This window comes from Rousettus aegyptiacus, unplaced genomic scaffold (genome assembly GCF_014176215.1).
Source record: "Rousettus aegyptiacus isolate mRouAeg1 unplaced genomic scaffold, mRouAeg1.p scaffold_m13_p_4, whole genome shotgun sequence".
Lineage (NCBI taxonomy): Eukaryota > Metazoa > Chordata > Mammalia > Chiroptera > Pteropodidae > Rousettus > Rousettus aegyptiacus.
Window position 1 is genome coordinate 42,243,464 of NW_023416307.1, and position 18,624 is coordinate 42,262,087.

An 18,624-nucleotide genomic window follows, 5' to 3' on the forward strand; every position below is an offset into this window, starting at 1 on the left:
TTGACTTAATATCAAAACTAGTTGGGGGGAAATTAAGAAGTAAATGGTCTTGAATTCTTACCAGTTTTCCAAGTATCCACCTAAGGGGTTGAGCTAGAATCATTCTGGAACTCCAAGTCTTAGCCTAGGTAGTAATCTTTTCACACAACCCAGGGCCCAAACATGAACTGTCTCTTAAAAGATAGTCAACAAGTGGTGAGTAGGTGGGCTCGAGGGGATGGGGTGGTCTCAGCTCATCACTGGCTAGAGAGAGGACCCCTTACCTCCTATTCTCTTGGACCAAATTTCCAGCCAGAGTTTAAGAGACGAGGCTAATGAGCAGCTGTGCACTTTTATTTTCCAGTAACAGTTCCCTAACTATTCTCAACTCCATGTCCATTGGCAACGCTCAACAGCTAAGAGGCAGTAAAAGAGGGAGAGAGAAAGGTGCTTCTGCTTGCTTTAAAATTAGATCATTAGGGCAAGAAAGAGGCGGGTTTCAGACCCGTGGTAAACTGAAAGCAAACTTCTTTATTGTACACAGTACAGAATAAACGCAGCTTGGCAGGATGCACACGGCCCTGCGCAGGGGAAAGTATTTCAAATCGACTGGCAGGTTAAAGCCTTTCTGCACTGTAGACTTTCCACACTCTGGAAAAGAAGCAAAACGAAACAAACAAAAAACCCAAAACCATTCGGGAGGTGCATGAGTCCAATGGGAATGCAACGGTGATGCCGCCATCCTATGTCCCGTGACAGCACAGCCATGTCGTCACAGCAGGGAGGGGGAGCTCAGGCTACAGAGGATTATTTTCATTCTTGCTAAAATAGCATAAATCCATTAAAAAAAAACCCAAAAAACAAAAACAAAAATCCCCAATACCCAAACTAGGATAAGTAAAGAAAGGAAAAACAAATCCTATACAGCATTTACAACAAATAAATCTCTAGCCAGCTGGGGATAAAATATGCATCTATATATAGACTATGTGTAGGTTAGAAAGCTATAAATATGGTTTCAAAAGAGTCCTTTGATTAGAATACAATGCTAATTAAGGCCCAAGCTATAGGTTCAACACCTTTGTGGGCTAATTAGCTTCCAATAGAGGAAATCCTTGTATTTCCATAGCCATCAAATATACCCCTTATTCTGATGAACCTTGTCACAAATGTGTGGCTGATCATAAGGGGGGCTGTTTGAGACTACGGAGCCCTCCATCAATAGGAAAACAATTCAAAGCACAAGTCTTGCTCTCATCGAGTCAGCACTGTCCTTCACATATGAGGACCAGCACAGTCATTCTTAATGTGCTCAGTGTCATGGGAGCGGAATGCTGTCAACAGAGCAGGCAGCAAGATACTACACTTTCTGATGATATTCCCTCTACTCTGAACTCAACTTTCACATGGCTTTAGCTGGGTTGTTCGAAACATTTCAATATAATACAGCAATCAGATAAGCTTTTTTTTTTTTTTCTTTTTTCTTTTTTAAGTGGCAGGAAACTAAAATGCTAGCACTGTTTTACCTGTTGGTATCATATGTAAGTCTCAAACCCTATGGAATCATATGCAGGGTTTAAAGTCCAAGAAATAAAGAAAAAGGAAAACAAAACAAACTGATGAAATGAAAATTGTCATCAGTCATACCCAGGGAAGAATCCCCGGGGTTCCCACCAGGTGGCCAGGTTTCAAATGGACATGACATGTATTATGTACATTTGTTTTCCAGAGAGGGCATGTTAGAGACCATGGGGAACTATACACATAAAGAGTCTAAGTGGTGTGTCGAGGCTGTCCTGCACACCTCAAAAATGTACAACTCAGGTGCAAACGTTCCGTCAGGCTGTCTGGTGCAGAAAGCACAAAGCAGGCAATAAAGTGGGCTTATATATGAGTAAGGGGAAGCCCCCACAAAGCCCCATTCAAGCTGCAACGTCTTCATAAGTCGGCACCACCCTGTCTAAGGGACACAGTGCAGTTACCAAAAGGTTTGTTTTTTTTTTTTGCTTTAAATACCAAAACTACAAAAATCAGTTTATAAACTGTTTTTCCAAAACAACCACCAAAATGAAACAATCCCCCCAATCAAAGCAAAACAAAATACTGTCAAAAGTGTTAATCACCCTTCTCCTAAAATTAAAGCCATCTACACACAGCCAAGTGACTGGGAAGAGAAAGGGGGCTTGTTTTACTTGGTGACCACATGGCCAGAAGGATCCCAAGAGTAGCAACGGTTTATGATCTAAGAACCATGGAGTGGGTGACAGCTGTTCTGACTCTCCTCGGTCTTTCTAGGACAAGGGGAAACAGTTCAGATGGAGCTAGACGAGCTCTCTGAATTTTAAGATATATTTTTAACCCTTCATGGTTTGAACTTCCCCAACTTGGCCTACCTACCATCCAATGGGTTTGTGATTTCTTTTTCAATAAACTGTGCAAATCAGAGCCCTTCTATGTAAAGGCATTTAGTAGTCCATGATCAATGCAGATTGTCACATACTGTGTCCCGGTTTGTGGGTACTAACCTGAACAAGGTATTGCTTTGCATATGTTGTCCATGGGAAGGAGGCTCCATCGCAATCTCTTCCCAGAAACCTTGTCAGGATCAGAGCTGAGGCACCAGCATTTTGGTGGTTTTCTGCCCCTCCCTGTTCCCACTTCCCAGCCAAGGTATCTGCCTTTAAGGGTGCCAATCCAGAGAAAGCTTGGGTTCTCCAGATAATACTCCAAGGGCAAGCTTTAGGAACAGCCAAAAACACAAACAAAACCACTGCCCTCGTTTGCCTGAATGGGAACTAACTCTAGGGTTTGGCGGCTCAGCACTCGGAAACTTAGTAAGCGAAGCCTTCGGCATAGGGGAGGCTGCTGCAGCGATCCATGTCCAGGAGGTAAGCAGGGTTGTCTTCAAAGTGGGTCAGTGGCAGGGTATCCTCCTCGTTGAGGTGGCACTCAGACTCTGCTTTCAGGAACGGACGCTGATTGTCAGGAAAGGCCATGGAGAAAAGGGCATCCGGGTCACAGACAAATTTGTAGACATATCGCTCCCCAGCCACCTGAGAGAGGAAAGAAACACCTAATAAAGCCCAGCTGGAATGGGGACATGGCGAGGACCAAGGGAGGAATAATGAGATATTTGTAAGTTACCAGGTTCTCAGGGAGCCAGGGACCAAAAGAGGCTCATTAATAACTGATTATCCAGATCATTCAGATTTATTTTGATAAATCTTGGGGACCTGTTACCTGCCAAGCGTTTTCTTGACACCATAGCTCAGCGATTGAGATATCTGAATTTCAAATTCATACTAGATAGGCTCTTTTAGAAGAAAATCTTCACTGTTTTATATTCACAGCTTAGAAAAAACCGGTATGCTGAGGCTGGTATCTGGTGTTACAAGAAGGTATAAGGATTTAAAGGTATAGTGCCAAAGCCAGGACATGATTTCGGTTACTTCCAAATCTGAGTCTTCAGAGTACAGCTGTTATTTTGAAGAGCTAGGAATTTGATCAGAGAGCCTATGTGGGAATTTTAAGTTTGTCTAAAAGCCAAATGGGATTGCTCTTGAATTACCTGCAGTGTTAAGTTACTCATTCCATGGTTCTGTTACACCAATGAACTGGTAAACTACCTTATATGGATTTTAGGCACTTATAATATATTAGCATCCAAAAGCCTTGATTATCCAAAGGCCCCATGATGTAGCACATGAGCAGTCTAGGTCACGGGGACCCCATTTCCTGTTGTTTGTTTAGTATCAGTACAGCAACACATACCACTGAAAATCAAACCCCACAATCAGCCTCACTCGGGTAGTGCAAAGAGGCAAGGAAAAGTGGCAGAAATTACTGATAAAAAACACATATTAGACTCAAAATTTTAAATGTGGAGGTTAATCCTGTCCTTCAGTCATTCTGTTGTGATTTTAGAAATCTCTTCTTAACTGCGGAAACATAGCTTTACTTTCAAATCTTGGGTTTAAGAAGTCTGCTGCTACAGCAGCAGGTTGTGGAGGTAATGAACGGTACAATTATGCTAATGGGACTTATAGCTTATTTTATGGTAACACTTCTATGGCCATTCACCAAAAGATGGGTGTCTGGAACTCAGACACTGGAAATCAGCACCTTTACCAAGCAAGTCTTAAGGGTGGCAGACACCTACGATTAACCATCCTTACTTAGTTTTTCTAAGCCACAGTTTTACACTAAATCTCTGGTTCTCCACCTCAAGAGTCAGTTCACATATGTGGAAGAGTGAGGAAGAGGGTCTAGTGGAAAGAATACTAGATCGGAAGCCAGGAGTGGATGGTTTCCAGTCTTACTTCAGTCATTAACAAGTCTTAACCGCCATAAACCTCCATTTTTCCTTTCAAAAACTTAGAGTATGGGATTACAGTTTTTCTAAGTCCCTTCCCACACTGGAATGCTTGCCTTCACCTTTTATTCAGTTCTCATTTCCTCACATGTCAGATGATAAATATAACAATAATTTCTATATACATATGAAATATTCTTTTAATTGTACATTTTAAACTTGATTTTATTAACCATCACCCCAATTATTTTAATTAAAAAAATAATCCCTTACATCAGATAGCACGCTATTTTTTTTCTGGAACATTTTCACGTATTTCACCCTGTGAGATTAGAGCAGGGATTACTAATTACATTTTTATTGGAAATATAGACTTTGGGAGGTGAAATGATTTTCCTCAAAGTATACAAATGGAAGTGTCGGAATCTGAACCCATCCGAGCCTCACACTGGTGCCTTCCCGTAAGCTCTTCTCAGAAATAAATTTCCCTTCTACTTCCTTAGAAAACCTAGGAACTAGTCGTATGGACAACTCATTGCTCTTAGTTCAAGTTACTGTGTCTTGGTTGCATTCCCTTAGATTGGATCTGAAGTTGGAAAGAGTGAAGGAGTATTGGCTGTCTTTTGTAAATTTAGGATTCCACTTGGTAATAGTAACACTAAAAGGGGAGTGCGTGTTGGGCGGGGAGGAAGCAGAGATGAGAAGTGACTGCTAATGGAATCAGGGTTTCTTTTTGGAGTGATAAAATGTTCTAAAATTGATTGTGGCGATGATTGCACAACTCTGTGAATATCTTAAAATATTAAATTGTATCTTTTTTAAAAGGGAGAGGCAGTATAAAGGGTGACCACCATCTTAGAGTATCTACTAACTGAGTGCCAAAAGCTAAGTTAGACCCTCAATTCTGCTCCAAAGAAATTTACACTCCCTTGGTGGATACTGACAAGTAATGGATTTTCAGTTTCTATAGGTTCTGAAAGAGAAATAAGATTTTCTTATTCCTCTCACACTTAGGAGAGTATTAAACCAACATAATTGAAGATCTAGGTATTTTAACAACTAAAAACTTCAATGACGCTCTTGTGAGAGTGGAAGCCTTCAAGTCAATTCCGTCACATGCTGTTTTATAAGTATAATAGTTGGCCTAAGTATCTGGACATTTTAAGTAAAGCAGAGGAGCCTAATTTTCCTATGGTATGTTCTACACACAACCGCTGGTTTTCATGATATCTCATTTGACTCGTCTTAAGTTAGTTTTTCCAAGACTTTTTCCTACCACAGAATCACTTATGAGGCTAATATTTTCTCCGTTCAGTCTGCAGCAGTCTTTTTGTAGATGTCCTCCTGGCCATTTTCTTTGAAAGTGACAAGAGTGGTCTATGCGTCTCTCACAATTGCTCACCTTCTGCATGATGCCCTTTTCATAGTAATAGCGTAGAGAACGGCTGAGCTTGTCATAGTTCATGGCTGGCCGGTTCTTCTGGATGCCCCAACGCCGAGCAACCTGCAGAGGCAGGAAAACAATGGAAACTCATTCTCTGGGCCTAGCGTTTTTCTCCCAGTCCCCGGAGAGCCAGTTCTGTGACCCGACTGCTCTGGTCAATGCTCCATTTCCCTAACCTGGAAGAAAAAGCATTTAATTCCCTCAAGACCAAACGTTCAACAATGGTGATGATTCAGTTACAAATGCTAGGAGGTGAGACTGAGAGGTGGAAGAATTCTATACTGCAAGATTGCAGAGGGTTTGGCTAATGTCCCAGGGGAAGCAGGCTCTCCACTGTTTCTCCACATATGAATTATTGACCAATACCCATAGGCCATTAACATGTTGCCATTAAGTGCTATGGTTTCTGTAGTAGTCAATAAGGAATAATTAGGATGGTCATTCCTGAAACATTAGAAACACACTAGTGAGTTGCTAATGGGCCAGCAGAGCAAAAGTTCAATTCTAATAAGATTGGAGAGGGGCTGGGAGATGTTTACTTATTGCAGCTCACCCAGTAAGGGGGAATCAGATCACTTCAGCCTGCTACCATCTAATCCCCTGCTCCCAGCAGACTTGCAGAATGGACATTAAAACATGTAGCACCATTATCCACTTAATGAAAAATTAACAGCGTTTCCCAAACAGTTCTGAAGTGCATTATACCCACCCAGTCCACCTGAGGTGCGGTGATAGGGGGATGTAACAGGAGCTCTGGGCAAAGAAGCCTTACAGCCAGGAAACTTCCTAGTAGAGTTTACCCAATTATCAGGACAGACAAGCAATTTCTGTTTTCAAGTATCTCAACAATCCAAATCCTACTTACAAGGATGACTGTCAAGGTAGTAGAAGAATAACCCCGGAAATGTGAGTCTTCTCAGGAGTTTTTAAATGTATGCAAACAAGAGATCATATTTTGGACACTTTAGGTAAGTTTTGGAAACTTTTTTAAAAAACAAGAGAACTACATTCATTTGATCTTTAAACAAACAAATATTAAACCTGTAATGGGAAGTAGAGAGAATGAAAGTGGAAAACTGGGTCATAAAACAGCATTTCACTTAAAGTCTTTCTTTGAAGTATTTGGGCAGAATGAAAGCTACATCTGAATTCAGGATTCTAAAATGACCTTTAATCAATACCAGAAATGATATGATAAATAAAGAGGAATGTATCTGACCTAATTACATTAGGATAATTCAATAGTCCGTCATTATACTCTGCCATGCAGGAAACCATGTAAAAGTTAAATTTCCATTCATAAGCTTCATGCCCCAGTGGCACATACGATGTCCCTGGGTCTCCTCCTCTATACTGTACCTATTTAACTCTACCTGTGAAATAGCCGAAGGGCAAAATTTACCCAAAATTACATCCTGGTTAGAGAAGATAAACATTTTAAGCCAATGGAAATATGGTATAAACAGAAACCTGCTAAACCAGTATATGACCCTCTACCCTGTTCAAAAGAAATAATGTTATGAAACTATACTTGAACCACTCTCAGCTACAAGTGATGTGTGGAATCTTAAAAGAAGCCCAGCCTCATCGTTTTACTATATTTAGTGGTGGAAAACAATTCTTGAATATTCTTCCACTTCGGCTACAACCTCTCTTTGCTGTCACTTGCTTAGGCTCGAGAGCTCACTGGAGAGAAGTTCTGTATTTGCACAGACTTCAAAGCAGCTGTGGTAGCCATAGTTACTGATTCATCCTCTTGGGCCATGGCCCTATGATTCAGTAGCCCTCACCAGGGCTGTTCCTTCTACAGGGATGCATAATGTGGAACAACTGCACAGCAGCTGGAAATTAGGGCTGCTCTACTTCTGGGCTGAGGGGAGCAGGCAATAGCTTGTTACCAGCTCTTTCTTCCTTTCGTCTTTCTCAATTGTTACTTTGATAGCATGCATCTTGAGGACGGAGGCTGAAGGAGTTAAAAAATCCACATATCTTTTCCTCCCTCTTCAAGAGCAAGCAGCCACAGCACAGGGAGCGGCTCTTTCTGCAGCCCATCCTTTTACAACTCCCTATGGCATCGGTTATCTGCCACATGTTCAACAAACAACCCTACCCCCCAAAATATTCATTAATGCAGATTCACACTTAAAATGGCTCCAGATTAAAGCCGAGTCAGTCATAATTGAGAGGGTGCTAAGCTGGATGACTATCAAAAGACATTTGATTAGGGGGCCTGCCAAAACGCAGTTCTAAAACCACAATTTCCATGCACAGTGTAATGGATATTATGGATAATTACCCAGAGTGCACTACTCAGCCACACAGCTGCCTACAATTACGTCCCAAACAGCTTCCTCCTCCACTTCACCCTTCGAGCTCCCCCCATGACAACTTCTTACAGCTTTTCAAGGAGTTGGTATCTTCCTGATATTAACAAGAGAAGGGTCCACAAGAAGTGGAGTGGGGAAAAATGTAACAAATGTTGCATGTCCTGAGGCTAAAGTGCACGGATGGAACAGAACTCGTCTTGGGTTAGGAGAATGGAACATTCAGAGTTCATGGAATGGATGGGGATTTCAAGGTGAGGTAGAAAGAAGTACTTCCTGAAGAAACGAACCTGTCCAATCAGCCGAGGGAACCTCAAGGCTACCACAGACCTCTCACGTGACTTGGACGTTTGGTATTTATGAGCATTCTGGATTAATATTAGTTTCTTTATTAAGTAAGAAAGCAGGGGCCCTTTGCCATCTGTTCATCATTTTCTTTACCACTGGTAGGAGAGCAGAAGATTCAATAAGAGCTTTACAAAGGGTCATAACCAGGTTTATCTGCAGGTACGGCCTGTGCTTAGGCCTGAGGCAGTGGCAATAAAGTAATAAAAGCTCCTGTTTCTGAAACAGGATAAATCAATAAGGGCTGCTTACATGACAGATTTACATTCGAAAAGCCTCAGTGAGTCTAGGTGACATGCTTTTCTCAAGCCTCACATAAACCAGGCCATGTTATGAGGAAAAGAATGTGGGCAGATGGCTCTCCGGTATGGCTGGAAGCCTAAAACATAGCTCAAGTTCTACATGACTTAGCCAGAGAGAACCCCTTAGAAAAACAGAGCGGTATCCAACTTTGGCTTTGAAGGTGGACCTAGTCTTAACAGAAACTATTTACAATACGAGATGTGGACACATTTGTATTTTGTGAATGATACAAAATAGGCGATATCTTCTTTTATAATTGCCCTTAGTGAAGCCTTCCTTATTCTCCTACCAGTCAAGAATCTCCACAAGTTTCCAATGCACATACTCTCCTTTTCTCGTCTTAACGTTCAGACCATTTTCTTCTTCCATACCAAGTGCTGGGTTGTTACCTCCTCCTGTTAACCCTCATGCCAACTTATCCCCTTGGTGTGCTAACATTAGCCCCGAAATTAATGAAACAAATTTAAAACTGTAGTTCTTGCTCAAATGTCTTCCAAGAAGAGTATTGTTTCCATTTTAATTACACATAACCCAAAGTTACCTTTTGCTCTGTTGGTTTAATATATAATGCCTAAATACATGCTACTAAAAGAAGCAGGTCAGATTTTCAGGCCTGTCATCTCTTTTCTATATATAATGTCTCTAGATTCTAAATCACATAGAGATTAAAAATCAACCCCTTTGGAATGTCAAACTGAGAGCCTGATTTAATTTACTTAGTTATGTGATAGTCAGGAAAAGGGCTCTATGATGTGTCTTCTCTACTGAAGAAATGGCACTGGTTCTGTTCATAGGCTTGTCAATAGTTCTGGGCAAACAGATAGTAAAAATGTTAACAAAGTTTCTTATTTCTATAAACAAAATAATGAAGGTTTATGTCATCTCTCAGCTTTTGAGATGGTATATAATATACTTTTAAAAAAATATAAGCTCATAAGACTGACTAATCTCTAAAATTTTATTTCTTTAGGTGAGAGCCATTTGAAATATGCAGTGGAATAGTTGCATACTGTAATATATTACCAAAGTGTCATACAAATATTCATGTAGCCTCAGATTTAGGCCGTGACATATGAAGGCCGACACCAAAACAAGTTTATCACTGAAATAGCACTTGGAGAAGACTTTCCAAGAAGGAAAACAGACCCTACTTGGATATAATGTAAGTTTTTATGGCCTCACTCCTCAGACTTTGCATAATTGTTACCAACACTTCTTATGTATTATTCTATAGTAGGGAACTCTGCCTGTCCACAAATTGTAAACTCTCCTTTAAATAGGAAGGGCAGGGATAAGCCCATTGGGTAGGTCAGAATCTGAATGAGAAGGAAGAGCATATTTAACACAGTAAAAAAACCTCAATACAGAACTAAACGAACAAACATCATCATCATCAACAGCAGCAGCAGCAGCAACCAATAAAAACTCATTCAAGTCCAGCATCCAGTGCTTACCTCCTCGGGTTCTATCAGCTTGAACTCCATGCCTCGGCCTGTCCAGGCAATGAAGTGGGCATTGGCTGGGTCATCAAGAAGGGTAACCAGGAATTGCCACAGCTGAAGAGAACCTCGCCTCTGATAAGGGGGGCCCTCACGATACATAGTGGGTTCTTGTTTGACTTTGCCTGTTTAGGACAGATACATATATAATGCTTTAGTCTTAAGTTCCTCAGGTGACTTGGGCAGAAAAAAGTGACAAAGGTGCTTTGAACATCTCCAATCCTACAGCTTAGCAACATATTGGATGGGGCTACTTACCTTCGAGTCTCTCAGGAACAACACAAGTGTCATCGAAGTACAACCGGGGATCTTTTTCATACGAAAAACCTGACGGAGAATTGAAAAAGAAAGACTATGTTGCTTAACAAATTCTTTGTTCTACTAAAACTCTGGATTTAAGACCTAAAAAGTGGGTTTTTTCCGGGTCCTAAGCCCTCTTAACTGCTGTATCTATGCCAGACTAAATTTTGGGAGACTTCAAAAGGACTTAGGCGTTCATGTCCTAGTGTAATCACCCGAGCCTCCGTCGGAGCGGCATCGATTCCTGCTATTACGGCTAAGACTGCAGGGAAGCACTGAGTCACCAGTAAGTCTCTTCACATCTTGCTTATGAGGTCTGTATAGATCAGTGTCGCTGTGACTAAGCCTTTATATCTAAAAAGACATCTCATCTATTTCAGTTGCCCTAGCTGCGGGGATTTGGTTGATCTAGTATGCAGTCTTGTCATTTGCCTTTTAGCAAATATTAATTTTAACCTTTTCTATAACTTGTGCAGGCTGCCTACATACCACATTCAATTATGAAAGAGGTTGGAGGGAGAAAAGGGAGCCAACATGGCAGACGTGGCTCTGTGGAGGACTGCGACAAACGGTAAGTTTAAAAACAAGTTGGAGTTATTATCCCCAGATACAGTGGAAAGAATCTGAAGACACTTTCTAGCAATAAAACTTATTCACTGTATAGATAACAAAAGAGAGGTCAAGAAAGGGGAACTGACTTGATCAACGACACATGTTAAGTGGAAATGAAAGGAAGCTAGGGCAAAAGTGAAAGGGGTCAAGAAGAAGGGTGGCCCAGCTTTCTCAATCCACAAACCCTTAATATGCATTCAGTGCTGACAACCACGTCACCCTAACAAGATCAGCAGTTCGAATCAAAGCCAGTTAACAGACAGGCTTGATGGGAACCACATCCTTCCCTGTGGTCTAGCCTGTTTCAGGGGTGTGAACACTCCAGCGTACTCTCCTCTACCAGCATACTTCTTAGGAGAAAGCACCAGGAGCCCATGTCTGGTAAATGATGCTCCTTGTACTCAGTTTTCTGGTCCATTCACTTGGCTGTGTAGTAAAGGCATATGCGTGTTGGATATGTAGCGGGGACAGGTAGGGGAAGCCACTCTGCAGTGAAGGGCTACCATTTGATTTTGAAAGGGATTCACTATGATTTGGAAAATCCACAGGTGAAGGTGCCAAGAAACGATGTGCTGTTCTTTCTTCGCAATCAGCCCAGATCAAGTTCTTGGCAGAGCTAGCACATTTTTAAGAGGCCTGGGCCTGCGAAAACACTGCCCAACTTAAAAGAAACTGAGATTGTTTTGAGGTTTGTATTATTCATTTTTGTTCTCCAGCCCCAAGCACTATTTCTCTGTTTAACTATATCAAAAGATGCATATTTTATTGACATTTATTTATTATTTAATCTAATAAACATTTATGCCAGGAACTGTGCTATGAGGAGGTAAATAATGAGAATGCAGACTTGGTGCTTGCTCTCATGCAGCTTGCATCCCAGCTGGTGGAGACAGACAATAAAGCAGGGAAAAAAGAAATGAGGCATGGCGTAGTGCGGAACATTAAAGAGTGCAGGCCCTGGAGCCAGAGTGACGGACCTAGATTAGCTGTGACCTTGAACAAGTTAATCTCTCTGTGCTCCAGTTTCCTCATCTGAAGACTGGGGAAAATAATAATTCCTACCTTACGGAGTCGTGGCGAGAATTTAATGAGTTAATATATATTCTGTTCCATGGCTCTATTTATCTTTACACCAGAGTACCAAGAATGGCTCCTAGCAGATAAGTGTGCAATAAATGATAGTAACAAATTAAGAAAGCTAATCGTACATTGTGAAAGTACTATTAAGAAATTAAATGGATGATATGAGAGCTTTATCTTATATTCTCGTCATAGATTCTAAATTCCTTGAGGATAAGGACCATGTCCTGAATATTTTAGCATTTTCATAGCACCTGGTATATAATTAATGCCCAATAAAGACTTGAATAAATATGACAGAATCTACAGCATCCCTTAAAAGAAAAAGATTTAAGAATACAATGCTAACTTTTAAGCCAGGGATTCAGTGACTCCTACACTATATTTCCAATTTGGTACTCAAAAACTGTTTGACTTGTATGACAAACTGTTATACTTTATATTATCAACAAGAATTACATAATCCATCATGCTTCATGCTTTTTGCCTTGGCTACCAGAAAGCTATATATTTCCCAACTTTCCATATGGATTTTGATAACTGAAGTGTTTTAATGGCCTTATTATAAAGTCATTATAAGTATACTACTTCAAAGTTCACACACCTGTTATTTTTAGAGCTTTTCTTCCCTTAAGGTAAGCATAATACCTTCACAGTATATAGGAAAAAATATAAATCTAGATTACATTCTAGGTTTGGTTTTCAAACTAATCAGATGAAAGCCTGCCGATGAGTATCACTTTGGTGCATTTCGTGGTTTCTAGTCATCGCCACAGGCGGTTCTCTAAAACATCTGGAAGATGCTGTTGGTTTAAGTGAAATTTAAGTCAGTTGAATTTGCACCAGCAATTACATCATTTGTGGCCACAACTATCTAATCACTCAAATAAAGGTGGCAGGAAGGAAGGGCCTCTTTAAGGCGTAAAGTAGAAAGGAAAGATTCATAACAGCGTGCAAAGATTCCAGGTGAATGCTAAGGCAGGATGGCTATCTCAGTAATCACAGATGCCAATCAGAAACACTTGTTTCACTAACTGTTTCATAGGCATCTGTGGTCAAGCCTATGTAAAAAGAAGAGAAAAACCATGTCAGGGTAATTTAGAGCAATTATGAAAGCAGGTCTGTTTGAAATGAACTTCTTCGATGCATGTTGGGGCAGGGAAAGGAATGGGAATAACTTGCCAGATATTCTGTGTGTAGTAGTAAGCAGCCCAATGCCTGACTAAAAATATTTCCTTTAAGAGCATGCTCCTTTCTAAATGTTGTAATTATGCAAAATGTTTTCCTGCCTCTCTTCCCCCACTCCCTCTTGGTCTGCCTGGTGCAGACATCAATTGCTCCTATAGAAATATTTGGGAACCTGGAAGAGAGCCTCACGCAGCTGTGCTATCACTGTCAGAGGTCTAGTAGACAGCTCTTCCTTCCCAGGGCTGGACACCCACTCAAAATATCCCTGGGTACCCAGTGAAACAACACTTGGTCTCCTCTCCAAGTAAGTCGGAAGCAGCTACTCAAACCACTCTTGTGAACTCAACACTTAAAGAACCAGCTTCATAGTGCCATTTTATCAGCTTTTTCAACTTTCCTCTAAAAATTCTAGAGAACAGTGGTTGTCAATTTTGGATGCACATTAGAATTTCCTGGGGAGCTTTAAAAACTACTAACTCTGGATCCCACCCCAGAATTTCTGATTTCATTTCTCTCGGTGAAGCCTGGACACCAAATGTTTTAAAAACTCCCCATGTGATTCTAACGTGTAGCTAAAGCTGAGACTTTCTATGGTAGTTCTCAAACTTGAGTGTGCATCAGATCACCTGGCTACTGAAACACATTGCTGGTAGTTTCTGATTCAGTAGGTCTGGGTGGGTCCCAAGAATTTGCATTGCTAACAAGTCACAGGTGAAGCTGATGCCATGGGTTTGAGAAATCACACTGCTCTAGATATTTACAGAGAGATAAACATGACAGAAAACAAGACATATTTCTAGGAAAGCTGTTCTAAGAAGAAACCCTACCCTGTTTCAATGTTCAGAAGAGAACTTCGGAACCTACTATTTCAAGTCCTAGCACAATCCCTAAGTTCCCATTTAGGTCAATGGTGTCACCTACAGCTGTATATACAACCTCCTTATATGGGAACGTGGAGATGAGGTTGGCTCATTATTATTTCATATTATCCCATCAACTCTTAAAAGTTAGGGTCATTATTACTGAAAATGATGGCAGCCCTCACAGTGCTCGGCAGCATGCCTCAACCCCGTGTGCAAAATAACTGAAGATTGTGATCAATCAGCTCTCATATTTATGAGCTAAGGAAGGTTTAACCTCAAATCTTAGCCTGGAAACCGAGCAATTTTAAGCTCTCTTGAATATATATATATATATATATATATATATATATATACACACACACACACACACACACACACACACACACACACACACAGACATACACATACATACGTACATATATATATGTATATATATGTATGTGTACATATATATGTATATATAAAGCTGCTTACCTTCATGGCTGCTGGAGAAATACCCCCCTCTCATGTAGGATGACTGGCAGTTAGGCACTTCTGAAAGAAAAACACAGACATACAAACTTTTGTCAGTGGTTTCTGCAGCTGAATCAGTACATCAGTTGAACTGTGACTCTTCAATAAAGCCTCTAAACCTTCTCTGTCTCCAAGGTTGTGTCTTTTGGGCTTTTTTTCCTAAGAAAGAAGTGCCATCCCAATAAACAACATGAAAACCACTATAACCCACTATGTAAAAGTAGAACTCCTGACTCCTAACCAAGAGAACTGGGAGGAAAAAATGATGCATCATTCTCATAACCTGCTCATTTTAGAAATGAATTAATATGAAACCAGGTGAGAGAGCTAATGGTGGAAGAATAAATTGGCTTTTAAAAGGCCAAGCTCGGCCTTCTGCCGAAAATGACTTTGGAACTTTGGGGTTAGGAGTAGGGGAGGGATATTACTTTAGATCTTTCCCAATTTGTTCTCCTTTGCAGCTTATGGTCACATCCAATTCTGCTGCAAGAGGTGAGCGTATTTTTAGGCCAAAGAGATTAGGGGATTCGAAGCTGTGAAGCTAGGACAAGAACTGACAGGAGTGGGGACTGCAGTTCGGCAAGTACATTTTTACCATGCTATTTCTACCAGAAATGAAACCCATGCTCAAGTGATCTCTTCTTCACGTATCACATTATCAAGGTGTTCAGTAAGAAAAAAAGACAGTCAGTTGAGTTGCACCATGTGAGATAAGCCTTGACTCCAGGAACACTCAGATAAAGAATTACAGATATGGTGACATCTGCTGGGTATCTTGCTTTAAAGCAGTGGGGTGGCGTGAAATACTGGTCAGGACAGATTAAAATGTCAATCCCAAAACAAAAAAGGTGCTGGTCATGCCTGTTCCTGACATCAAAGCTGTCAGGAGGAATGCCAGTGGAAATTTTACAAGCTATTAAATACCTACACTTGGTAATTTTTCTATCATAAAGCAACAGATGTCTCCCTTCTGCCTATCTCCCTAGCCTTTCCATAACCAATTTCTGCCTGAATTGAGCAATCTATGTAATATCTCACAGAATGCCAAGAGCAAATTCTATATTCTATTCCATTTGCAAAAGCCATTCAAGTTACATACCGCCCCACCCCTCCCCAGGGTCTGTAAGAAAAGCATGCCCAGGGAAGGCTGAAAACCTATCCACCACCCTCATATTCCTTTAGCGCCAAAAGCGAAAAGAAAGAAAAAGTTTAAGTCATCTCTGAAAGAAGGGAAAATAAAGAGAAGGAAACAGTTTCTGAGCTGCAAAATTTCAACTTTCCTTTCCCCTAATGATCTCATTTAGTAAGGCTGGCCTATAAGATCTATAGTCAGTGAGTGAGTGCATATGTGTAAGACGGAGGGAGAAGGCCCCAAAGTACAGCTTCAATGCCTGATGTGCTTAAGTTTCTAAACAAGAGTAACCCATAACCAAATGACAGGTGCCCTAACATGTTATACCTATCCCCATGTACACCAGCAGCCACTGAAGTACACAGGATCATTCCTAGATGAAAGTACTGCATTTGAGCAGTGAACCCCACGAAGCATCTTAGATGTGAGCTCTCTTCCTTATACTTACATTAAAAGCTTATGAGTCTGTTGTATTCAAAAAGAATGTCAATGAAATAGGGGCAGGACTGAAATGTAGAAATAATATTCCCTGTGTCCAGTGCCCCTAAAATAATAGGTCTTAAAAAGGGTATCACCAAGATTGGACCCCAATAATCTTCAGGCTTGGCCTCAGTACTCAGCACCACTTTTGAATGCCTACTGCACTTCCTACCATTTGCATGGCTTTTCTGTTTTGTTTTGTATTCAGTTATGCATAAATATGTCTGCTGTAGTAGCTCCAAAGTTCTTTGAGGGCAAATTTTATAAAACTATTCCCAAAGCCCTGCACATAAAAGACACTCAATAACAACCAGGTGGATGAATAAGAGAATGAAGAAAGGAATGGCATGACTTCATACTAACCTGAATCAATGCAGTAATCCCGGGGCTCCTGCTTGATTCCCATTGGTGACTGAAACCCATGTGCTGGGGGGCCCGGCATGCCTGGGACCCCATGTTCATAGAGTGGGTCATGATATTCCTGTTTGAATCCCTGAGGGGGCGGGGGAGCTGCAGGGACAATAGGTTCTGACATTTGCCGGTGGTAACTGGGGCGATTATCTCCCGGAACTCCTGACTGAGGAGGGAAGGGGTGGCAGGGCTCTGACAGTTGTCTCTGAAATCTGCAAGAAAGCAGTTATACTGTTTAGCTAAGAACATGACTAATACCTACTATAATTCAGCACTGAGGATTAGCAGTTCAGCTTAATGGAATTATTGGCAAAATACTTATTAATGCATATTTCTGCACATCGTATTCTCGTCCCAAAATTATATTGCACATTTCAAGAAACCTCTTGAGTAGGGACTGGCAAAAAACAATCAAAGTAATGACATGGTAGCCTCTTATTTTCCATGCATGTTTATTTCATACACAGTCTGTGTAGGTGGGTCAGATTATGTATCTAAATATATAAAACCAATTACCTGCAAATGGCCCTAACATATACATATATGTTGGTTCACCAGTTCATTCATTCTCTTGCCATAGACAGAACTTTTAAAGACCAAAGTGTACAAATCGATCAATTAGAAAATGTAGTTTAAAAATCCCACATATAACAATAAAAAAAATATAAAATCTCTAAGAATAATCAGAAAATGTGTACGCATTAAAAAAATAAAACCTTAAACCTGTGTTTTGAGGGAAAGAAAAAAGACCTATTAAAGAGAAAATATTTAGCACTTTAAAGCTGTTGATTCACAGAAAATTATTCTATAAAAGCAATGCTTCCCAACCAACTTGATAAATGATTCTTCTAAATTTCACTTAAAAAATTAAATAATTTTTGAAAAGAAATAATGATCTATTAGATATTGACAAATATAAACCACAGTAATTAAAACAGGAATACAAGAAATGAAAGCTAGGTATATGAGTCTATGGCCATGCCACCCTGAACGTGCCCAATCTCGTCTGATCTTGAAAGATAAGCAGGGTTGGGCCTGGTTAGTACTTGGATGGGAGACCACCTAGGAATGCAAGGTGTTATAGGTGTTAAAATAAAAAAGAAAAGAAAAGAAAGATAGACACATTAAAGGAACTGAATGGAAAATCAAAACTATCAAGTATATTCCAAAATTTACTACTTGTTAAGGTAGGCATTTCAAATTGGGGGCGGGGGAGAAATTAGACCTGTTTTATACCACATGCCTAAATAAATTTCATATGGATTAAAGATTTAATGTGAAACTACACAAGTAAAGTAAATAAATATGAAAACAGTCTTGGAGTGAGAAAAAACCTTTTATATATATTGTAGTAACAACAGAAATCATCAAGATAAATATAAATTTATATTTATATTAATTGTATGAATTTCTTTTAGTCAAAAAACACCAGAAACAAAACCAAAAGAAAAACAACTAAGTGAAAAAATTTACAGCAGTCAGAAAATACAAGAAATAAACCCTAAAATTAAGCAAACTTGGAAAAAAATGTTAATATTGTTGACATATAGGGCTTTATAAAATTCAATGAAAGATTAACATTTCAACAGAAAAAAATGAGTAAAGGACATAAATCAGTAAAATCACTAAAGAAAAAATACTAATGGACATAAACAAAAAGTTTAACTTCATTAGTAATCAAAAAAGCACTGCATAAAAAGAGAAATAGTTTTCCCTGATCACCTAAGAGGATAAGTAGGCAGTTAGTAGTAAATCTGTGTCTGGCACATAAAAAATACTGAAGTCATAGATATAATTAGATATAGCTACAAAGATGGCCACCAATGTGAATGTCTAACA

The 18,624-nt window shown here is 40.0% G+C and overlaps 1 protein-coding gene and 1 pseudogene across 1 annotated transcript in view; one reads left to right on the top strand and one right to left on the bottom strand.

The window, feature by feature from the left end:
* Positions 1-490: 490 nt before the first annotated feature.
* ETV5 (ETS variant transcription factor 5) overlaps positions 491-18,624 on the bottom strand; it is a 53,722-nt gene continuing 35,588 nt past the window's right edge. The window contains exons 8-13 of the mRNA XM_016159744.2: positions 16,738-16,997; positions 14,724-14,783; positions 10,465-10,533; positions 10,162-10,331; positions 5,694-5,795; positions 491-3,032 (exon numbers count right to left, since the gene is read on the bottom strand). Of these exons, the coding sequence (XP_016015230.2) occupies positions 2,811-3,032; positions 5,694-5,795; positions 10,162-10,331; positions 10,465-10,533; positions 14,724-14,783; positions 16,738-16,997 (883 nt within the window). The 3' untranslated portion in view covers positions 491-2,810. The remainder of the gene's footprint in view (positions 3,033-5,693; positions 5,796-10,161; positions 10,332-10,464; positions 10,534-14,723; positions 14,784-16,737; positions 16,998-18,624) is intronic.
* On the top strand, positions 17,754-17,872 carry LOC118602481 (annotated as a pseudogene).